The following is a 24,991-nucleotide window of genomic DNA, read 5'->3' as shown; positions in this document are numbered from 1 at the left end:
TCATGCGTCGCGCGATCACGTCTTTCTTCTCGCGATCATGCACCGCGAGAACAACTCAAAACAAGATGGCCGCGCCCGCAAGCAGCCACATGGGTAAGTTGGCGACCCGCAACCATGCAGAAAATCGCGCGAACATGCCGGAAAAAAACTTCCGCATCTTCGCGATATTTCTGCTTGTTTGCGATAATTTTAAACATTCTCGCGATAATTTGCGAAGGTTAATTCCGCAAATTCCGCCCACCCCTAATCTCTAGCTGTTCCCAATTGAAATTTATACTTGTAAAATGTTCCAAGACAGGTCCAGGGATAGATTATGAAGAGCCAGTCCTTGCAATAGTGAAAAAGAAAATAGACAGTATTTCACTACCAGTACATGTAAAGCACATTAGCATATGTCCTACGATTCATATACATTGCACCCCACCCATGGGGCTAACGTGGGCCTACCTTAGCAGTGCCTTACGTGCCATAAAAGGGAAGGATAGGGCCTGGCAAGTGGGTGCAAATGCAAAGTCGACTTGGCAGTTTAAAACTGCATCACAGAAACTACAATGGCAGGCCTGCGACAAGTTTACAAGGCTACTCAGTGCTACAGGCATTGGATTTGCAGGCCCCGGGCACACACAGTGCACTTTACTACAGACTTACCAGTAAATAAAATAAGCCAATCATGGATAACCATTCAGAATGATAATCTACACAGAGAGTATTTGCAGTGGTAAAGTGCCCAGAGTCCTAAAGCCAACAAAATGAGGGTCCGAAAAAAAAGAGGCAAAAGGCAAAGTGTCAGGGAATAACCCTGCAAAAAGAGCTAGGTCCAACACAACCTCCCACCAGTCTAAAGCCAGGGAAGACCAATCAGTACCTTAATGGACTTCCCTGATTGGGGCGATAGAACATGGACCCTGGCCCGCAGCAGCAGGGGCACTGTCACGAATACACATCAGGCCGGTGTCATTTATCAGCATTTTCGGGGCTCACATACCAACAATGTGCTAAGATGTGCCTAAATGATGTGTTCATGTTTTCCAGTTTTCCAGTTGGCCACTGCTTATAGTATGCCTTTGTTGTGCCTGCCAATGCTTGTTATAAATGTATTGCCCGTGAGGAATCTTTGGTTCTTCCGCAAACCAAGGCACGTGGAAAGAGAGCGTGCATCGGCTTTGTTTTCCCTTCTTTCCAGGGAAACGTTCAAGAAGGAACGTGACGCATGTGAAGGAGCAATGTAACAAGCACGTTGCTAGAACGCGACTGGTAAAGCCCTTGAATTGGCCATAAATAGCCACACCCAGTGAGGAGCGTTTCTTGGATTTTTGTCTTCATCATCCTGAGCAGCGGATTGGGTGGCTCTACATCAGGGTCATCAGTCGCGTCATCATTGCTCCGGGATTCCTCTCCTGCCATTGTGGAAAACCGGCTCCATTTTGGCAAGTTGACTTTGGTGATGTTTGGCTTTGTGAGATGTCATTCTTGGCACTTGATGTGAATTTGCTGGGTCACTATTAAAATAAGAACTTTCATTTCGGTTTAAGGCATGAATACATCATGTCGAATGTGAGTGTGATTATAAGAAGCATACTAAGGGGCATATTTACAATAACTGGCGCATCCCTGCATATCAGCAGGGATGCGCCAGTTATTGTGCGCCACAGCTCCGCCACCATGGATGCGCCGCATTTACCATGTGGCGCACCATGGGGCAAAAACGGCACAGATGCGTGACACATCTGTGCCGTAAAAGTGGCGCATTGCTGGAGTTGCGTCGCAAGTGCGACGCAGCTCCAGCAATGCTCTGGGGGGCCCTAGCTTGTTAATGCTGCGTCAATCCTTACGCCTGCTTCAGGCAGGCACAGGGTTTTGACGCAGCATGGGCCTAAAAGTGACTGAGTGAAATCTTGTAGATTTCACTCAGCCACTTTTAGGAGGCGTTCCTGCGCCGGAACGCCCCCCCCGTGCAGGAACGCCTACATGTGGCACAGAGCTTGCATCACATTGTAAGTACCCCGCACCATGGTGCAGGATTTGCGCCGCCGCTGCGTCACAAAAGTGACGCAACGGCGGCGTAAATGAGGAGCGAGGGGCTTGTACATCTGCCCCACAGTGTGTATCTAGAAATTGGATGAAAGTTTAATACATTGCTTTTATGTTTTCTAGACCAGTTGCTTTTCTATTATATATAGTTGATTGATGTGCCTGAGATGAAAACAATCCTAATAGTTTAGTGTCATTGAATGCACATTCGCAGCAACACTATAGAGGTAACTCCTGGGAATACAAGTGATTTGCAGATATAGTGGACATATATATAGTCCATCTGATTGTTAATAATTTCCCTTGCTCCTAGGTTGGAGACTAACGCCACACCTGGCTCATTAGAACTCAGATCCTGACTGGCCCAGGTAACAGATGGCCGCAGTGTCTTCTCTTCTCTTTTATCTCTCATCCCAATCTCCTTCCCTCTTGGAACATCTGCGAGACCTCCTGTTTTAATCAGTAGCACTGAGAGTGGTTCTGAGCAGGTTGAGGAGCTAGCATCGCACCTGCAGACCATCCTGGATTTCAGGTGAGTGGCTGATCTTACATAAAGCCAAGCCACAAATCAAAGTCTGCCCGGGCAATGGATCTCCCTGGGACAGCACCACAGTTAGGCCTAAACAGGCAATCCAACCGCTATGCTTGAAGGGGCAGATTTATGTTCCCTGGTGCATCCCTGCAAATCAGCAGGGAGGCGCCAGGGAAGATGCATCACACAAGTTTGCCCTTGCGCCACGGCAGATGCGCCGCATTTACAATGCGGTGCATCGTGGCGCAAGGACAAGCAGATGCGTGACGCATCTGCCGGTGTAAGGTTGGCGCAGTGCGGAAGTTGTGTCGCAAGCGCGACGCAACTCCAGTACTGTTCCAACCTGCCCTATCTCTGGGCATGGTGCGTCACGCCTTACGCCTGCTTGAAGCAGGCGTAAGGATTTGACGCACCAGCGTTGGAAAAGTGACTGCGTGAAATCTTGTAGATTTCACCGCGTCACTTTTCCGAGGCTTTTTCCGACGTAACGCCCACCCTGCATACATTAAACCTGACACGGGTTTAATGTTTCGCAGGGCTTTACAACGTGACGCATCTCCCTAGATGCGTCACGTTGTAAATCTGTCGCAGCATGGCGCTAGCTTTGCGCCGCCCCTGCGTCACAAAAGTGATGCAACGGCGGCGCAAAAGTGGCGCATGGGGCTTGTAAATCTGCCCCTCAGTTTTTACCAGTAACTACAAACGCATCAGGCTCCCAACCAGGTAATGTATCAGTCAGCACTCCTATCCCTGTCCCCTTAGTCCCTCCTGAATGAGTTTTTGGGGATCAGACAAAATACGGTATCTTCATGAATCACTGCCAGTTACATTTTCTGTGTCGACCATTCGCATTTCCTGATGATGCTGCAAAAATAGCATTCATCCTCTCGTATCTTGGTGGGACTGCGCCAACGTGGTTTATTCCATTTGTCGAACAAGATGGCCCTATTTTACATGATTTCTTTCATTTTAAAGAAACAATGCGGAAGCTCTTTGCCAAACACCAGTTTGTTCAAGCAAGTGACATCGAACTTTTGAACTTACCTCAGGGAAAACAGGACTTATTATCATACATTACCTCCTTTAACAGACTTCTCGCTGAGACAGAATGGCCAGAGGAGAAAAGAACCTCACTTTTCTTTTGCGGTCTCCAAGATGAGTTGAAGGATGTGATTGCCCGGATCGTGAATCCTCCTACAGACTGTGTGGAATTAATTGATTTGGTGATCCGACTGGACCATCGTCTTGGTGAACGTGGAGGCAAAAAACCAGTGGGGATTTAGCACGAGTAGTAGTAGTAAAACATGAGAAAAAGGAACTCCCTAGCTCTCGCTATTCCCCTGATTCCTACAAATCAATGCAAAATGGCAGTGTCAGGGGACCACTGTCTAAAAACAAGAAAGATCGCAGACAATGTCTAAATTTATGTTTATTCTGCGGTCGTCCAGGACACTTTGCGCGGTATTGCTTAGCTAAAATCACTTCCTGAAAAGCTATAGGTCTTACAGACTCTAAGTTACCTGCCATAGAAAGCTTGCAGTCAGAAAACTCCTTGTCCCAATAGGGACAGAGGCCCCCTTATCAAATATATTGGGCGTCGCGGCCTCGGATCATTATTTTGCAAACACTATGACACCCGCACCATGCCATCTTACCCTGATATCCACTTTGCTTTTTTCTAATCAGGTGCGAAAAGTAATACCTATCCTACTGAATTCTTGAGCCACGGGAAATTTTGGGGATATTGGGTAGGCAAAAGCTCTAACTATTCCCACCATCAAGAAAGATACTCCTGAACCAGTGAGAGTGGTTGATGGATCCGAGTTATCTTCTGGTTTGATCCTCCACCAGACAGCACCATTGACCATGCTTTGTGCAGGTGGACATTCCGAACAGATTCAGTTTGGTCTTATATACATTTCTGTGTTTGGGGCCATATTAGGCATCCCTTGGCTCCAACTACACAATCAAAAAATTGATTGGGTTTAGCGCACAGTCACATTAGATTCTGTGCATTGCTGGTATACGTGTTACACAAATAGACAACAACCAGTACTCCTTTGCACAGTGCCTCTACACTTGAGACTCCAGAACCTGTAACTGAAAAAACTCATACAGTCTCTCTACCAGCGATTTAAGAAGATTTTCATGATGTATTCTTAGAAAAGTAGGCAACACAATTATCTCCCCACTGGTCACATGATTGTCGCATTGACTTGGTCCCGGGAACCACGTTACCATGTTGTTGAGTGTATGCCCTGACAGAACCTGAGACCCTTTATTTAAAAGAGTACCTAGATGACTTATTATTAAAGGGCTTTATAAGGCATTCCACTTCTCCTGTTAGTTCTCTACTTTTCTTCGTACCAAAGAAAAACCTAGAACTTTATGCTTGCATTGACTATCGTGCAATAAATGAAGTCAAGAAAAAAATAGACATCCCCTTCCACTGACACCAGTCTTACTGGATCAAGTGTGCAAATCAACCATCTTTAGTAAATTGGATCTGCAGGGCGCTTATCATATGATAAGGCTAAAAGGTGGAGACTAGTGGAAAACCGCCTTCAGGACCCAATCTGGTCTATTCAAATACACGGTGATGCCCTTTGGACTGTGCAATGCACCTGCAGTGTTTCATTTTTTATTAATGAGGTGCTACAAGATTTTGGGATGTGTTTGTCATCTGCTACATCGATGCCATCCTTATTTATTCATCTTCTACCGAAGCGCATATTGGTCATGTCCGGGTTGTATTACATCGTATGCTAGAACACCACCTATTTGCCAAACTAGACAAGTGTGTCTTCCATGCCAGTAACATCAAATTCTTACGTTATGTGATTTCTGATGAAGGTATTGCCATGGAGCATTCCAAGGTACAGGCCATATTACGATGGGAAACCCCAGGATCTTTAAAAGACATTCAACGATTCCTGGGTTTCACCAATTTCTACTGGCGATTTATTCCTAATGTCTCTTTAGTTGTTTCTCCCATTACCCATCTCCTTAAAAAGGGAGTAAAGTTTCATTGGTCCCCAGAGGCAGAACAAGCATTTCAGAAAAAAGACCATGGAACTTTGTCAGCGGGATCCTTGGTGGCCCTCGTTAATCAATGATGTTAAAAGTTATGTCCAATCATGTCCAACTTGTCCCATGTTGCTCCTGCTGGATTATTGCATCCCATGCCAATACCACCCATGCCCTGGCATACCTTAAGCATGGATTTCATCACTGACCTACCTATGTCAAATGGGTATTCCATCATATGGGTGGCAGTGGTTTATTTAAACAAAATGGCTCATTTCCTCCCATTAAACGCATGCCCTCAGCCCAAGAACTAACCACATTATTTATACCGCTTATAGTCAAAGCACATGGACTTCTGACCACCATTGTATCTGATCCGGACCCACAATTGTCTCCAGATTCTGGCGTAGCTTGAACATTGATGTTGCCTGTCCTCTGCTTACCATCCTCAAACCGACTGATAGACTGAAAGTCTTAACCAAACCATGGAGCAAACCTTGCATTGTTTTTTCTCTACTTGGACTACTGAATGGGATAAAGCACCATATATGGTAGAACTTGTGTGCAATAACACCGTGCACTCTGCTGCAAGGGTTTCTCCTTTTTTTGTCTCCTAGGTTATCATCCCTGAATGATCCCAATAATACAAACATCTAGCTTGAATAGGGTTCCAGCAGTACAAGACCATCATAAAGAATTAATACACATTCAGACACAGGCTAAGCAACATTTAGCATCATACCAACAACAGAAGAAAGGTCAGGCAGATAAACATAGACAACCGGCTCCTTCATATGCTATAGGGGATCAGGTATGGGAACCGCAAAGAACCTGTGACTGGGCGGGTCTCGTAAATTATATCCAAGGTATCTGGGTCCATTCTCAATTAAAAAACTGATTAACCCTGTCACAGTAAAACTAGACCTTCCTACGGATTTCCAGATCAATCCAGTTTTTCATGTTACCCTAGTAAAGGCGTAATCCCCACCCATCCTGTTGGTGCACCACTATCCCCCATAAAAGTTAATAATGAATGGGAATGTGTAGTGGCCAAGGTGCTTTATTCCAAATGGATACAGGGGGGGTTTACATTACCTTTTAGCATGGAACGGGTATGGGTTAGAACAGACCTCATGGGAACCCGCATCCTCCGTTCATGCTCCTCGGTTGGTGAGACAGTTTCATCAGCGAAACCCCTCCAAACCACAACCAGTGTCAGGGTCTTTGAGGGGGAGACCTATCAGGAATACACATTAGGCCTGTGTCATCCGTCAGCAATCCCGGGCGCTACATACCAACCATGTGCTAATATGTGCCTAAACTATATATTCATGATATCCTGTCTCTTGATTTTGACACTGCTTATTGTATGCCTTTGTTTTGTCTGCCAATGCTTGTTAGGAATGTATTGCCCACGAGGAAGCTTTGGTTCTTCCACAAACCAAGGTGTGTAGATAATTCAGAGCACATCGGCTTTGTTTTCCCCATTTCCAGGGAAATGTTCGAGAAGGAACGTGACGCATGTGAAGGAGCAACGTAAACAAACATGTTGCTAGAACGCGACTGGCAACGCCCCTGGATTGGCTATAAATAGCCACACCCAGTGAGGCACGTCGCTTGGATTTTTATTTTCATCATCCTGAGCAGCGGATTGGGCATCTTTTCATCAGGGTCATCAGCCACGTCATCAGTGCTCCGGGATTCCTCTACTGCCATTGTGGAAAGCCGGCTCCAGCGACGAACATCAATAAAGCAGGAACCGGGACTGAAAACAAAGCTAAGTGTTGATTCCTTCATATGCATCGCATGTTTGGGGGATTGCAAGTAACTTCTTGAATACAGTTTGGCCTTGAGGGATAAAAAAGTAGATTTCCCGTGTATAAGGAGTATCGGACCTATAATATGTTAGCATGATGCATCTATACGTACACTCCCTGTGTGATATATATGCTTTTGCTTGGAGGAAACTAGCTTATTTCCTCCCTGTATATCTATTGCTATAAGAGTAGGCCGAGAACCATTTTTTTTTTTTTTAAACATAGTTTATTGTTTTTTTTTTGCACAACCACATATAAAGCCTTACACAATTTGTTTCACTATACATCCTGAAGATTAATCACAAGCCCCCCGCCAATCATACAATACCTAACTCAGGGTCATAAAAATCCCTCCCGGTCCATACAACGCATAAACCAATAAGCTACATAACAAAACCTCTACCCTTAAACACTACGAAAATTCTAAATTCCCTCCCCCTCCCTCAGTCCTCATCAACAACGCATGCGGCCATCTCTGCCCTATGAGATCATACAGTTCAAGGAATACCAATGTGTCGAATTATGTGATGTGCCCAGCTTGCTCCGGGGTCTTCCCCTCATCCCCGGCTCGATCGTCTCCATCAGCGCCTGGCTCATAATCTCGCAGTGCCTGTACTAACGCCTCCCACGCAGCTGCCGCCTCTAGCGCCTTATCATCGTTGCACCTATGAGCCCATTGATACCGCAGCGCGCCCTCGCTGGTGGCCCATTTGAGAAATTCCCCCTTCCATCGTTTACTAGTTGGGCCCACTGTTGCCTTCCACCGCTTCGTGATTTCTCGTTTCGCTAATATAAGTCCCATGTCTACGAATTTGCTCGTAATTTTAGTTTTGGGCATGTGTGGGAACCAGTGCAGTATACTAACAGCCATATCGAACTCCAGCCGCCTCTCTGTCACCTCATTCAGGGTATCTCCCACCGCTTTCCAGTACAGACCCAGCGCTGGGCAAGACCACAGCATATGATCCAATTCCACCCCAGTTCTCATACATCTGGGACATGCCGCCTCCTCAACTTTAAAATATTTCTGGATTTTCCCAGGCGTCAAGTATGCTCTGTGAAGTATATAGAAGTGCACCAGCTGGAACCTTGCGTTCCTCGTGCTCTTCCAAGCTCGTCTCACTATCTGTGCCCAGGCCGTCTCAGGGATATCTCTACCTAGATCCTTCTCCCACTTCACCCTCAGTTCGGCTAGGGGCTGTAGATTTTCGAGGAGCATTCTAGAATATAGGCACGTAACCGCCTTGACAGTTCCTGCCACCATTATAGTATACTGGCAGGCCATCGACGTCTGAGGCTCCATCATCCCCTCCCTCCAGTGCGCCTGTATCGCTCTGGTAAGCACTGCGTGCAGCAGGAAACCCCCCCTGGCAAATCAAACAGCTCTTGGAGAGTCTGATAGGTCAGCAAAATCCCGTTTTCGTAAAGGTCTAGTAGGCCGAGAACCATACAGACGCCATCTTCTGATCATATGCTCGGGCACGGGCCGTGATCACGTGTTGATCACGTGCAGTTGTCAGGCCCCAGTTCATCTGAGTTACTGGTAGCAGCTGGCTTTGGGGGTGATAAGCGCATTCCTGGAGGCGCCGTGTCTACACTCCCAGGCACCAAGACGAAAGGGAGTCACCCCTCCTGACCTCATCAGTAATAGATAGTCAAGCCTTTGTACTGGTCTGATGTGTGCCATATATGGTCCTTTCTTGGAGCTCGAGGGCCAACTGGTGTTTTTCCTTTTACAGTGATTATATGTGTTGAACCGAAAAGTATATAACCTCATGTTTGAATACGAGCCAACCGTCTTCTCGGCGCACCTGATGGGTGAGGTTCGGAGAGGCTCTTCTATAGAGTATTTTGTTTAATAAACAATTGAACCTTCTTCACTGCCAACTGGCTGATTATTTGGTAATGGTATTGTGACTATAGGTAGGTATAGTCCTTTAGTTCAATTTTATGGCACTTCAGTTGGCGACTCTGGTGGGACTCCGTGACTGGGTCGTCCTCCCCGTAAATGGGTGGTAAGGACAAGGGGGTAATTCTGGTCGAGCGGGTGGACGGAAAAAGGATCCTTTGAAATGTAGCCATTTTTGGCATGAACTTACTCCGCTCTCACGATCAGAGTGTCCTCAGCTGCTAGTGACCCTTCACTGGAGTCCTACGGGCGTAACCCAGGAGCTGACCGTGTTGGTCCTCAGGAATTGGCATTGGTGAACACGCAATTGTGCCTGTGTGCACCAGGTGAGTGGAATTGTTTTGATGTTCTTGGCATGCACTGTTCAGCAGTGCTTTTGAAGCAGTTTACTGTGTAAGTATTTGGTGGTCAGTGTACCATGGAGAATCTTGGGGGTCTGACGGGGCAGCATGATGGTGGCTGCACGTGTAGATGCTCCATGGACCTTTGTGAACAATAGAGATGGCGATCGGATGCCCGGTGTGGCACGTGTGGTGCGCCCCCAGCCCGACTGCTCTCGGAAAAGCCTGTGGCTGTACCTGGGTAGCCTTGGGAACACATCTGAAGCAGTGCTAATGAAGCGGGCTTAGTCAGAATAGCCCCAAGAGTGAACCAGGAAGGCTGCAGGATTGTCTGTAGGTCGGTCTGTGGATATACCTGTCTGACGGTCTCTTGGTAGTCTTTGGACTGCTTGATTTTGGTATCTGTTGGTCTTGAAATCTGAATTTGATTGATTCTCCACGAACAGGAGTCGACGGGCCCTGTTCTTTTTTCGAAGAAACGCCATTTTTGAATATATTTGTATGTATATATTTATTATTGTTTTGTGTATGTTTGAATGAGCGTGAGGTTGTATGTTTTGTGAATGTTTGAACATGACCGTGTTTGGAAGTTTATTTTTATGATCGAATGAGGAATGCGTGATGACAATAACCATGCCCTGTTTTAGCAAATTGAGTTGTTTTGGATGGTGTTGCCACCCTAATGATACACGTTTGGCTGAAAGTCAACCTGCCCCACCTGAGGGCAGCCCAAGTTATGATATGTATGTAAAGAATGGTATTACACCTCTCTTGTTTAATACACTATGGCATAAATATACTAAAGATAACGTGGAATTACAATTGCCCTTAACCGGGTCTTTCGATGAAAAAAAGATGAATTGGCTGCAGGATCGATTATTTTCTAAGCGTAGTCGACAGTCAATGTTTGAGTCCCTAAGCCTGTAGCAGAAGGAAGCAAAGCGTAGACGTATGCAGGAGGAGAAAGTATGTAGGATGAAAGGAAATCGGACGATTACGCAGAAAGCTATAGCTTATGATAAAGCACAAACTGAACAAGGGATTGATTGTACAGACAGACAATTTAGATTAAAAGTGGAAAAGTGGATAAGACCGATGTGACTAGGACTGAAGCGGAAGATGAGATAGAGGATTTATTGGACACTCGTCCATCTCCACCTTATGCTCCACAGCGTATATATCCAGTTGTTCCCCCGACTCTAGTACAGGCCCCTTCAGCTTCTGCCCCTGTTGTTTCCTCATCCCTTGCCTCTCCGGGAACATCCTCTGTTTCATCTCTCTCAGTGTCCGAGACTGCTACTTTATGGCCTGTTACCCTGCCGTCTTCCGTTATGTCCACAGCTGTTTTGTCTCCCCCCACCCCTGTGTGGACTTCCCTTTCTACGAGCACGACCCCATCTCCAGCTGTTTCGACTCCATTTCGTGCTCCAGGGGATTTCGATGCACAGAAGTTGTTTACCCATTCGGCTGTAGGACAGAATGAGAAACAGATGATTGAGAATTAGTCATCCCAGTGGATGCGACAGCCTATTTACACTATAACTGATATATGGAACACGCTTCGAGACTATGAGCCTGTTATGCAGCAACATGCCTTGAAACACATGGCTGCACGTATTATTACTCTCTGGGAACAGTGTTTTCCGGGAGGGATGGCCCGCCAAGTGATGTATGACATCCGGGACAGGGTTCATAAGTCTGAACTTAGCCCAGATGAAGTGTATAGAAATGTGGAGGTTTTATTAAATTATCGAGAACGGATGCATCAAAAGTGTCCCTCGTGGGACACTCAGCATCCTATGTGAGAAGTTCATTCTATCCTGCATCCTAAAATACCGGAACTAAAGGATGACCACGGTGTGGTGACTAGACCTTGTGTAGAGGCTCGAGTGCAGGAGCAATGGGTTTACACCCACTGGAAGAGGAGTGAAGTCCTCTTGCTAAAATCGCAATTACCCGACCCTCTTAAGAATCCCACTGCTTATTATAAAGAACTCACAGAAGCGGCCTCTTCGGCCGCCATGACCTTAGCTGACATAGAGCTATTTTTTGCATTGTTAGTTCCAGTTGACGTATGGTGTCAGGTATATTATCAGGACCATGCTCAAGAATTAGGCGGAACATGGGAGCAGATAAAGGATTGGGACAAGGATCATAAGCCTGGAAATAAGCCAAAAATTGAATTATTGGCATTACCTGGCCGCATTATCACTAACATGCATTCCTTAATTCCGCCTCGTAAGGTGGATTGGGACAAATTGACCAGATGTAAACAGAAGAAAGATGAACGTGTTTCTGATTTTTTCACTAGATTTGAGGGCGTATTCACTGATTTTAGTGGACAGGATTTATCGTTGGAAGGCGGTATACGATTATTTGTTAATCGTTTTGTGACCAATTTGTTACCCGAAGTCTCTGCACGGTTACAAGCCACTGAAAGTACCTGGACCACTTCCACGCCCTCGGTAATATTGAGTATGGCCCAATATTATGAACATAGAGAAAATGAGAGTAAGGATAAGACGGAAAAGAGAACGAGGGATCTTAAAACACGGGTGTTGTTGCAACAAGTTGTCCAAGGACGAGGCAGAGAGAGAGGCGGTAGAGGGTTCGTCCAGAGGGGGGCGGGAACTGGACGAGGCAGAGGGCCGGCTGTCGTTTTGGGAATAAATCAGTGTTCTTATTGTAAGGAGGAAGGGCATTGGCGATTTCAGTGTCCGTTGTTGACGGCCCAGAACAGGGCTATGAGAGGTAGAGGAAGAGGTCGGGGAAGTGTGGATCGCAGTGATATGCGACGAGAAGAGGCGACGCAAGTTGGACAAGAAAATAATTATTTTGATAATCCAAGAGGTAGGCAGTATTATAATGAGGAGTGTGCAATGGATGCGACCGAAGGGTATGCTTATACATAGGATAGCCATAGACAGAGTGAGGGCCAGGTGTCAGTACCCGTTGATCAGCAAGGACCTTATGTAGAGGCGCATTTGATGGGGACATCTAAAAAGTGTTTAGTTGATACGGGTGCAATGAATAGTTCTATTTCTCGTTCCCTGGTACCAGGGGCTGCTCTGTCCGGGCACAATAATGTTTCGGTAGGATTCTCAGGAATTCCGGTGGTGAGCCCCATCTCCAAACCTATTCCTTTTACAATTGGTCCTGTTACGATAGACTCCCCGGTTCTTTTGACTTCCCATTGTGGCGAAAATTTGTTGGGCTTGGATTTGTTGAAGAAATTACATGCTAAAATTCATTGTTCACCTGATGGTGTTTACTTGACTATTAATTCCCTTGGGAAGCATACTTTGCAATGCTTCACTAAAAATGAACCCCTCTCTCCTGAGTTTGCTGCTATTCCAGCAACATTGTGGGCCACTGGTGACACAGATGTAGGATTATTAAAGATTCCGCCCGTTTCTATTACTTTGAAGCAAAATGCTCGGCTTCCTCGTATACAAAATTTTTCCGGCTGGTGAGAAGGCTTTGCTCTCCATCATACAAGATTTGGTAAAAAGGGGTGTGGTGGAAGAGACAGCTGCTAATGTGTGCAACAGCCCCATTTTGCCTATCTTAAAAAAAGCCCCTGTTGGAAGCTATCCTGACTATGCTGATACCTATCATTTTGTGATTGATTTGCACGAAATTAATAAAATAGTGGTGCCCCAATACCCTGTGGTTTCAGACATCACTACTATTCTCACTATGATTCCTCCTACTGCTAAATATTTCTCTGTGATTGATTTAAAAAAATGCTTTCTTTAGCATTCCAATTCATCCTGATAGCAGCCATATTTTTGGCTTCTCATTGTCTGGTCGCAGCTTCCGGTTCTGCCGTGCTCCCCAGGGGTACACAGAGAGTCCTAGTAGTTATAGTCAAGCTTTGAAAACATTGTTGTATGATTTGGTCTTGCCCCCTGGTAATGTGCTTTTGCAATACGTAGATGATTTGTTAGTGGCCTCTGATACCGAGGAAGGTTGTAAGAAGGCCACTGTACAATTATTGTCTCATTTGGCTGCTAATGGCAATAAAGTATCCCTTTCTAAATTTCAATATTGTCGACAGGAGGTGACCTATCTCGGTCATCTACTGTCGAAGGAGGGGAGGAGACTAACGCCTGAGCGTGTGACTACCATTTTTAATATGTCTGTACCTCATACTCAGCGTGATGTTCGTGCATTTCTCGGCATAACTTCTTACTGTCGCCAATGGATCCCTAATTTTTCCCTTCTTACTAAACCTCTTCTGTACTTAACCACTAAAGATGTGCATGAACCTTTACCCTGGTCTGATGCTTGTCAAGATGCTTTTGACTCTTTAAATCTGCCCTATGTTCTGCACCTGTTCTTGGTACTCCTGACTACCGCAAACCTTTTGGGCTTTACGTACACGAGGTGGACGGTTGCTCGCTTTCAATGTTAACACAAGGATTTGGTGGTAAGCAAAGACCTTATGCCTATTTTTCTGCGGTGTTGGATAAAGTCGCCAGAGCACCCCCTAGCTGTTTAAGAGCTACTGCTGCGGTTGCAGTGGCTATTCGACAGTTGGAAGCGCTCGTTCTGAACACTGACCTCGCAGTGATGGTACCGCACGCTGTGGATACATTATTGAACAAAACAAAGACCCAGCACCTTACGAGTGCACGTCTTAGCGGATACGAATTGACTTTGTTTACTCCACACATTACGATTAAACAATGTGCCACTCTGAACCCTGCTACGTTACTACCCCTCCCTTCGAATGAAAAGAACAATGATGTTCGTGATTGTATATTTTGGACTGAGGAAGAAATGAAGGGACGGATAGACCTGACTTACACTCCTCTATCTGACCCTCAAGGGGAGTTGTACGTCGATGGCTCTTGTTTCAAGTTACCAGATGGCACGACAACTGCTGCATATGTGATAACTACTCTTCACACTGTAGTTGAGGCTTCTTGAGTACCCTATCAGTCAGCACAGGTGGCTGAATTAGTGGCATTGTTTCGGGCCTGTGAGTTAAGTGAAGGACTGAGAGTAAATATTTACACCTACAGCCAGTACGCCTTTGGCGTGGTACATAGTTTTGGCCGACTTTGGGCAGAAAGAAGTTTTCTTACTTCTCATGGTCAGCGAATACAACATGGCCCATTGACGTTACCAGAAATAGTGGCTGTAGTCAAATGTAGTGCACACAAGGCAGTGGTTGATGCAGTAGGGGAGGGTACTTTGCCGATCAAGTAGCTAAGGAAACTGCAAAATCCAAATTGACCTCAATGTTTGTGACTAGCTCTGCTAGGTGGGTGGCTGAAACAGAGATGTTTGATAATACCATGGAGAGTGTCCGAGAAATACAGAAAGAAGCTACCCCTATTGAACTTGCTCACTGGAAAGAGCGAATTGGGAGATTAGATGCAGATGGTTGTTGGATTGATCTGACAGAAAAGCAGCGGTGGCTGTTGCCTAATGCATTAGTGAATGCGGTGGTGACAATGGCACATGGTTCATATTTGGGTGAAAGGTATTTGTGCATTATTAGATCCTGTATGGTACAATCCCAATATTTCTAGGACCGCTGCTCATTTGGTACAATATTGCATGGTTTGCTTACGACATAATCCAGAGGGCAGGGAGCCTGTTCTGAGTGGAAACTTTGCACCACCATCTTTGCCTTTTGAGGTGCTTCAAATGGATTATATCCAGCTGGAGCGCGTTAACAATTTGAAGTATGTCCTGGTATGCGCTTTCAGTAAATGGGTGGAAGCCTACCCGACAAAAGAAAACACTGCTTTGGCAATGGTAAAAGCGTTGGTAAAGGAGTATTTCCCTCGCTACGGATTGCCTCGTGTGATTTGGAGCGAAAACGGAAGACATTTTAATGCAGAACTCATCACACATATGTGTAATGGACTACAGATTAAACAGAAATTCCATGCGGCTCGAAACCCCCAGTCCGCTGGGTTGGTTGAGAAGTATAATCGGATATTAAAGCTCAAATTAGCAAAAATTCAAGAAAGTACTGGATTGAGGTGGCCAGATGCTGTGCCGCTTGCATTAATGTCAATACGAGTTACCCCACATTCTCGTTCTGGTTTGTCTCCATATGAGGTCATTTTTGGGCACCCTGCTAATGTTTGGGGCTTCCCGAGACCCAGAACGTTTCGTGACATAGAGTATCCTATGCTGACAGACTATTTGTATGCTTTGACTAAAGATCTTCATTCCATTCATCAAAAGGTTTCAGCAGTTTTGCAGTCCCTGCCGGAGGGTCCTGGACATCGATTGGAACCAGGACAGTGGGTTCTGGTCCGTAACTATCAGCACAAATCCAGCTTGGATCCTCGTTGGTCTGAACCGTTTCAGGTCTTGTTGGCCACGCAGACGGCGGTGAAAGTGAACGGCAAGCGACACTGGATTCATGTGTCACATCTGAAAAAACTACCCCTCCCGCTTCCATATGATCAGCGATCCAGGACGGGGTTCTGACTCAGGAAAGTGAGCAAGTTCCTCGATTAATCCCTTTTTCTGATGCACAGGTAGTTGGAGAAGGTGCACCGGGCTCAGAAGGGGCTCTGTCATCAGCACAATTGATCGCCCCAGATTCTGTTGTTCCTACAGCTAACCCAGAGGCTTGCAGTACCCCTGTTTCACCGGATTCATCATCCTCTGTTTTGTTCTCTGACCAAGAAGTGCCTGGCCATACTCGATACAATCTGCAGCCCAGAAAACAACACGGTACACCAGGTGAACATATTAGGAGATAGGGAGAGACTTGAGTGATAGGGTGCAGACCTGTGCTCTGAATGTCTGTTAGATACACTTCTGGTGTACTGAGCGAGACACTGGACTGAACGTGCTGAGAGCTTTGAACATTTGTTTGCTCTGTTCAGAAAGAAAGACTGAATTTCATGTCCAAAGGGGCCCAGGTTGTGTTTTCTTCAAAGGTTGTGTGAGAACATAACTCCAACGTGATAAGTTTGTTTTGGTATTATCTGTGATGAACGATAGGAGCCTGCCTGTGAGGCTCTAAACAGACACAGGAAAGAAGTACCCTCTGGCAGGTTGGACTGCATTGCCCTAGTTTATTGTTGGACTTTTAGTTAGCATGTATCCCTTTGCTCGTTTTTTTCCTGAAGAGGAACGCCCTTTTGTACCACGCTATTTCCCTACATATGCCTGTTTTTACTAATTGGACCAATCGTGTTAAAATTGTAATTATAGCTACTATAGCAATATTGCTAATTATATTACTGGGAGTATTCATATATTTAGAATTTCACCACCCTATGCATACTGTTTTAGGAACAACTACCCCACCTCCGGAACATGTGTTTCATACTTTAGCCCCTCATAAGGAAAGGCAGCGTCAGACCTATGTGAAAAACGCATTCCTTGAAATGCTTCACCAAGCACACAGTGCCACCAATATTACAAATTGTTGGGTTTGTGGTCTTTTACCATCTGTTATGCACAAAAACGATTTATTTATATCCCTACCTTTGTCTCATCTGGGAAGTTGCGAGGCTTGGTTCAAATTGCTTTCTATGATGTATATGCATTACGTTGTGGACGCTCATAGGTTTTCAGAGAGAGATTATGAAATGATTTTAGCATATATTGAGGTTCATCAAGGATTCAACACCAATGGGAATAATGGAGAGGGAACCTTAGATCCGAATGCCTGTATGAATATGTATATAACACATGAAAATAATACCGAATGAAATTTCGGACTTTGTTGAATTCAATTTCACTCAATATTATCGACACTTTCAGGACCGTAATGTTACTGAAGATAGGGCTATTACAGTGCCTGTATTAAACTGTACCTCTACGTTTTGTGTTCAATGGGTAGGGTACATATCAGTAGGAGTAAGCCGATGTAATTACACTTATCAGTTGCGTACCTTTAGCAGCCCCCCGTTATTAACCCATCCTAATGTATATTTTATCTGCGGAGGAAGTGCTTATACTTGGCTTGCACGGGGTTGGACTGGACGTTTCTACCTGTCCTTCCTGTACCCTCCAGTTTATATTGCCCCTTCTAACTATCACAAGGATCACCGACTAGATAAACGTAGCGTGCTTATTAGGAGAAATAAAAGGGTGATAGATACCACCGATAGAGATCAGACCGATACTCCATCGCAGCATTTCACCGACATTATGAAGGGAGTGTTACCCTTTTGGCGGCCTATGATTACTAGCCAAGAAGTACAACATTTGTCTAGAGTAGTTGAAGGGGGAATTAACACTACTGCAGGAATACTGACCAATATAACAGTAGAGCTACAGGCGACCAGACTCGTTTTGCTTCAAAACCGTATGGTTTTGGACGTTATCTTGGCAGATCGAGGAGGAGCATGCCGTGTGATCGGCAGCTCTTGCTGTGTTTATATTCCTGACTCCGCACCCTCCGTTCATTTGGCTATGCAGAAGCTACATCGTTTAGCTTCTGAGATACATGTAGAAACTGGTACGTGGTCTCTCTATGGTTGGTTCTGGGGTTTGCTGTCTACTTGGGGATGGAAAATGTTGATGGTGCTGGCATGTATAGCCGGTATCATATTCACGTGTTGTGTTTGTGTACAATGTGGACCTGCATGTTGCTCTTATTGTGCGACAAAACTCACTCCCTCTGTGTCTGGTCCATCCCCAACAGTGGTAAAAGCTCAGCTAGTTCAGCAGGAGCTCAAGGAACTAATGCAGATTGATTAGGGAATATTTGAAGATTAAACTGTTTTAGTTAGCTGCATCATGCTAAAAGGGCCGTTCTGAGGGATAAAAAATTAGATTTCCCATATATAAGGGTATCGGACCTATATTATGTTAGCGTGATGCATCTATACGTACACTCCCTGTTTGATATATATGCTTTTGCTTGGAGGAAACTCGTTTATTTCCTCCCTGTATATCTATTGCTATAAGAGTAGGCCGAGAACCATACAGACGCCATCTTCTGATCATATGCTCAGGCACAGGCCATGATCACGTGTTGATCACGTGCAGTTGTCAGGCCCCAGTTCATCTGAGTTACTGGTAGCAGCTGAAGGTAGGCTGTTTACTCGACTGTTCTAAGACTCAAGGTCGCATCTGGCTTTGGGGCGATAATCGCATTACTGACCTCATCAGTAATAGATAGTCAAGCCTTTGTACTGGTCTGATGTGTGCCATATATGGTCCTTTCTTGGAGCTCGAGGGCCAACTGGTGTTTTTCCTTTTAAAGTAAATATATGTGTTGAACTGAAAAGTATATAACCTCATGTTTATATACGAGCCAACAGTCTTCTCGGCGCACCTGATGGGTGAGGTTCGGAGAGGCTCCTATATAGAGTATTTTGTTTAATAAACGATTGAACCTTCTTCACTGCCAACTGACTGATTATTTGGTCATGGTATTGGGACTATTGGTAGGTATAGTCCTTTAGTTCGATTTTATGGTACTTCAGCCTTCTGGTTATCGCGCTACCTGTGTTCATAATATTGTTTTTGGTGCTTTGACTTTTGTGTGTCATTTGGATGTTGGCAAGTTGACTTTGGTGACGTTTGGCGAAATGAGATGTAGTTCCCGGCATTTGATGTGAATTTGCTGGGTCACTATAAAAGTAAGAAATTCCATTTAGGTTTAAGGCAGGAATATATCATGCCAAAAGTGAGGGTGATTATAAGAAGCATACTAAGTGTGTATCTAGAAACAGACTGAAAGTTTAATACGTTGCATTTATGTTTTCTAGATCAGTTGCTTTTCTCATATATATTTGATTAATATGCCTGAGATGAAAACAATCCTAGAAGTTTAGTGTCATTGAATTTACACTAGCAACAACACTATAGAACTAACTCCTGGGAATACAAGTGTCCTATAGATATAGTGGGCATATCTTGAGTCTATCTGATTGTTAATAATTACCCTTGCTTCTAGGATGGAAACTAACGCTACGCCTGCTCGTTAGAACTCGGATCCTGGCTGGCCCAGGTGGCAGATGGTACAGTGTCTTCTCTTCTCTTCTCTTTTTTCTCTCATCCCATTCCCCTTCCCTCTTGGAACATCTGCCAGAGCTCCTGTTTTAATCAGTAGCTCTGAGAGTTGTTCTGAGTGCATTGAGGAACTAGTATTGCCCCGGCAGATGATCCTGGATTTCAGGTGAGTGGCTGGTCTCACATCTTACAGGCACATTCCTGTTCTATGCCTTTCTGAACCCAGTTGGATCCCCCTGTCCATACTTTCTGAGCTCACTAAGCTAACCTATTGAGAACCCTTCCATGCACCTGTGGATCCTAGCTGTCCAACACCTCACCTTACTTTGCTCACAGATGTCTCCCAGTGGGCAGACAGTGCTACCATCTCCAAGACAGTGGTGTGGCCCAGTCTACCCCAGGGTCTGACTCCTGCTCACCCAGGGGCAACTCTGTCCACCAGGACAACACGCCACAGTGGCCACTTACAGCTGTCAATGATGAGAGCCAGGCTCAAGCCTTTCAGGGCTCTATAACCCCTGTGGCTTCAGAGAGTGGAGGGTGGTATCCCCAGGTGCCTGGCACTCTCCCTTCTGCTAGGTCAGGGATGGCATCCTGATACTGGCCCAAAAACCTCAGTGTACCCTGTGGCTGAACAGGAGACTGGGGTGGGCTTCCCCACAACCTGTCTTCCCCTCTGGGGTACTGCACCCTCCACTAGGAAGAGATACCCCCCAGACTCCAGAATTGTCAGGACACCTAGGCAAGTGTCCTTCACAATTCTCTCATCAGTTCAGGGTGATATCTTGCAACTGGTACACCAGCCTAGGCTCTGTACCCTTGGACTGGACAGTGGTCAGGGGTGAGACTTCCCTTCCCCCCAGTACCCCAGAAGGCAAACCGATAGGGGCATGTCTAGCAGTTTCCTCTTCATCTAGGTCATGGGCGACACCCTGAGCCTGGCCCTCCAAACCAGGCTCTGCATCCTTAGCCTGGACCTGTGCCTGGGTATACCCACTCCACCAAAGGAAGCACCTTCCTCAGGTGTATTTTGATAGTCTGCCTGGTGCAGACCCCCAGGCTCCTGTCGACCTGACAGTACATGAAGACCCCCCAGGCCAGAAGTGTCCTCACCAGGGTCAGTCCTGGGGTGCTCTGACATCAGAGCTGGCTACCCCTGACCCAATGGTCCCACCACTGGGGACTGTCTGCCCCCTCCACCCTTTCTCTGGACTACTGCACCCTTCCACTTGGAGTGGTGTTCCCAGACACCATAACTGGTGGTATGCTTGTTACAACCGCCCACCCCATCTCTCTTGACAATAAGGGATCCCACTCAGGGGATGTCAACCAAGTACAGACTAGGTCTCACTCCTGGTGCTCACTAATAGAACCACCAGGCCTTTGGACTGGGTTGTGGGCACCCTGAGTATCCGTCCCCCACCCTTCAAGCTCTGTCAGGGGTGCAGTCCACAAATATGCACAGGAGCAGAATCTGCGTCAGTTCCCAGTGCCTCACTACGATTTTCCATTCTACACATAGTACTACACGTGAACCACCGTGGAAACCACAGTGGGGAAAGGGGATGGGACAGAGAAGAGACAGTCACAATATATCTCTGATTCTTTCTCCAATGGTTAGACCTTGCTTGCATCTTCTTTTCTTGCAAAACAAGTTTTTACAGGAAGTCGAACTGTAAGAAAAAAGTAGCACTAAACAACTTACAGTGCTCTAATATTTGTATCTATGTCTATATATCTCTAAATGTACCTACCCAGTTTTCTTGTGACCTATGCATTTCTTGTGTGCTGCAACTATATTAAAAAAACAAATGTTCCTTTAATTTAGCTCAGTCCTTTCCCTTTTTTCAGTTCCAACTCAACTCTTGTTTGTTCTCTTTCTCTCTATTTATAGGTTCCTCACCTCCTTTGTACAGATGCAACTCCAGTACTGCTATCGCTGACTCTGGTAAGTATATGTGTCTTTCTCTCTTCTTTTTTCTTCCAATATGTTACTTAAATCTGTAGCCAGCCTTCTAAACGTATTAGTATTAACAACTACTATACAGGGTCAGTATATGCTCACTAGTATGCTGCGCTTTGACAGGAAACACTGCCGGTAAATTCTCTAGAAAGGAACTGCCAATATAATTCACAAGTGTAAACCTGTATGACTTGTGCTGACACTGCCCATAAATTCGGAAACACTACCCTAGTAGTTCTAAAACCACAGTCTATTCTTTGGTCATACGCAACAGAATTTTGAGAGGCTTCCTCCACTGGGTGTTATCATAGCTCTGGAAAACAGGGACTGAACATATGCACTCCACAAATCAGATCACACAGCCCTACACATGTGTTAACCACAATATCTAATATTATCAATAGCTGCTGCAGCCTTTTTCTTAACTAGTTTCCCGAAGTAAACTACTTCTTGTCCATCTAAAGTTATTTGCAGATTTGAGTAAAAATTGTTCATCTCTCTACAGGACCTGACTCACTTTTGTATGTTATGTTTACACTATATAGTAAGTTTACTACTTTCAGCATTCTACTCACAAATTCCGATACAATTACTACAGGAATTGTAAGTTACATGTGTAGGTGGGTGACGTTCCCCTGGCCCTCCATAATCCCCTCTTACTCATCTCTAAACCCATTTGGTAGTAAGTATTCTGCTTTTCTCAGCCACTCCTCTGTGTCCCTCCCACATTTGTGATTAAAATCTATACTTACATGTGTGGAGACTCCGCAGTCAGGGCAGACAACTCTGCGCATAGAAGTATAGGCAAAAGCTACACTTTGTAGTATGATTTGCAGTACATTCTACGTAATATAAATGTGCAGTTTGTAATCAGGTCTATTGTATCCATAATGGTAATTTAGAAGGTGCACCGCAGTGCAATGTTTAGTGATTTTAAGAACAGTAAAAATGCCATTTAATGCACATTTTCTCATTCATTTTTTAATGTATTTATCTGAAGCATACTGCCCTCATAGTACACTTTAAACTATGCAAGCCCTATCCATGGCACTGTCCACTCAGTTGTTCATTACTAATTTAGCAAGTACACCCGTAAGCATCAACAGAGGGTGTCTACAGTGTGTGCACACATTTACAAACAGATTCATTTTTGTTTATAAATTCCATTTGGGGAGATGTTAGTGAGAGTGGGGCACTTAGGTTTGGTCTAGTGCCCAATTTCTTTCTCATATACCCTGTCCATGGCACTGTCCAATCCGATGTTCATTACAAATTTTTCAAGTACGCCCAGGAGCATAAAATCTAACCCACATTAGGAAAAGGATAGACATCTCTTCTTATATGAGCCCTTATTTAAGACTCAAACTGTCTCACGTTATGCAATGCCTTAAGCTGTGTCTGTGCCCATGAATGCATTGATCTGTAAGGCTAGAAAAAACTTGCATAACCCATAAAACCTAGCATTGGTCAAATTATTTGGGTGTGAAACAAAAATCATAATAAATAATGATGCAATAAATATGTTGCACAATAGCATTGTACCTCAGGCTTGTTCCTTATTCCGTGATCTTCTACCTGTTCTTCTTTTCAAGGCATCTTTGAACTCTTTGTTTTTAAGAGTGTAGATTATGGGGTTGCACAAAGGGACCACTCCATTGTAGACCAAGAAGAACATTTTGCTCTCACTTACTGAGTACATCGAGACTGGCCTTACATAGACAAACATGATGGCTCCATAAAATAAAATAACCACTGTGAGGTGAGAGGCACAGGTCGAGAAGGCCTTTTGTCTCTGTGTAGTGGTCTGGATTTTCAGAATGGCTGAGATTATTTTGATGTATGAAGTGATAATTAAAATCCATGAGAATAATATCAATACCACGGCAATGATGAACGTCATTGTTTCAATGGTACGAGTGCTGGTGCAGGAAAGTTGCAGCAGTGCAGCGATGTCACAGAAGAAGTGGTTAATTTCATGAGTCTTACAGAAGGAGAATGTGGATAAAAGAACAGAGTGAAATATTGGCACCAGGAAGCCTAAAATCCATGCTCCAGTGGCCATTTGCAGACATGCAGATCTATTCATGATCAGAGTGTACTGTAATGGGTTGCAGATGGCTACATAGCGATCAAAAGACATGATGGTGAGCAGTAGGAATTCTATTGCGATCATTGCTATGAAAAAGTACACCTGCAGCAGGCATTCCTGGAGAGAAATTCGTGTTTTTGAAAGAAAGAAGCTGGCCAGCATGTTTGGGATTGTGACAGAAGTGTAGGAGATATCTACAAAAGACAGATTTGTAAGGAAGAAGTACATGGGTGTGTGAAGTTTTGACTCCGAGTAAATGACAGATATGACAGTGAGGTTACCAGAAACTGCCATTAGATACAAAAGCAGGCATCCAGCAAATATGGGAACTCGCAAGTTGATAAGATCAGAGAAGCCTACAAGAACAAATTCTGCCAGGTAAGTTTTATTGATATCTCCCATCTGAAAGAAATAAGGAATTATTGTTTACAAAATCTAAAACACGAGAGATGAGTCAAGATGGCATTCTGAGCAAATAAATGATTAAGTTGTAAAAGTAAAGTCACTGATTATTTCTACATTAAGTCTACATTCTTACATTATTTTAAGGGTAGCTAGACAATTCTCCTGTGTATTAATCATCCTAATAACCCCAAATTTAGAGAATTTGTATTTGCACTGAAGTCTAAATCAGGGCTCATGACCAATAAGTGGATCAGAATAGACAAGCTAAACTTGTTACTTGAAGGCATATTAACGGGTCCTGTTGCATCTTTCTTGTACCATCCTCATGTTGGTAGATGTGACTTCAATAGAACATAGCCAAATAAGTGGATCAGCAGGCTAAAGGAGTAACTTGGTGTACAAGACACAATGCCTTCGACTCTGAAGGCACAGAGAGTTTTTTCAAGCAAAGACTTAAACGCTCAAAAGGGATTATGAGTGTGCAATGACTAAAGCTATTTTGGCATGCCCTTGCTCACACAAGGAGAAAGTTTTACCAAATCAACAAATGCAAAGTTACCTACATGTGAATAGTCAGTCTGCACCAGTCTTGTTCTCTTGCTTCACAGTCCTATCATTTGTGTGTGCTCCTCCAGTCTTACAGGTGAAGTGCTGCTGTGATTGTTTCTAACTCCATTGCAGTTTGCATATGCTCACCTTCCCAAAAGAAGAGATAACATGTAATTTCCAGGGTCTCTCTAGCCTTGCATACTGTGCTCTTCTGTGCACATTTGTGTGCCTTCCACATCACATCCATGTATCCGTGTTGCATTGGAAAGTATAGACTCATCAATTGGTGTATCTGCAGGAGGGAAACGATTATCCTCAATTTGGATCTTATGTCGCTCAAGACCTACCAGGTGCTTGCCTGAATGTGGTGTATATAG

The 24,991-nt window shown here is 44.8% G+C and overlaps 1 protein-coding gene across 1 annotated transcript; it reads right to left on the bottom strand.

The window, feature by feature from the left end:
* Positions 1–23,114: 23,114 nt before the first annotated feature.
* LOC146813222 (olfactory receptor 8U9-like) lies at positions 23,115–24,062 on the bottom strand. The gene has a single exon (XM_085615316.1). It carries the CDS (start codon positions 24,060–24,062, stop codon positions 23,115–23,117), a length of 948 nt encoding a protein of 315 aa, XP_085471442.1.
* Positions 24,063–24,991: the final 929 nt, after the last annotated feature.

Source organism: Triturus cristatus, chromosome 7 (assembly GCF_964204655.1).
Source record: "Triturus cristatus chromosome 7, aTriCri1.1, whole genome shotgun sequence".
Classification (NCBI taxonomy): domain Eukaryota; kingdom Metazoa; phylum Chordata; class Amphibia; order Caudata; family Salamandridae; genus Triturus; species Triturus cristatus.
Note: the sequence above shows the minus strand (reverse complement) of the source record. Positions and strands in the feature narration are given on the sequence as shown.

Excerpts from the sequence above, each read along its gene's own strand:
- LOC146813222 (XM_085615316.1), bottom strand. The coding sequence starts at position 24,062 with ATGGGAGATATCAATAAAACTTACCTGGCAGAATTTGTTCTTGTAGGC.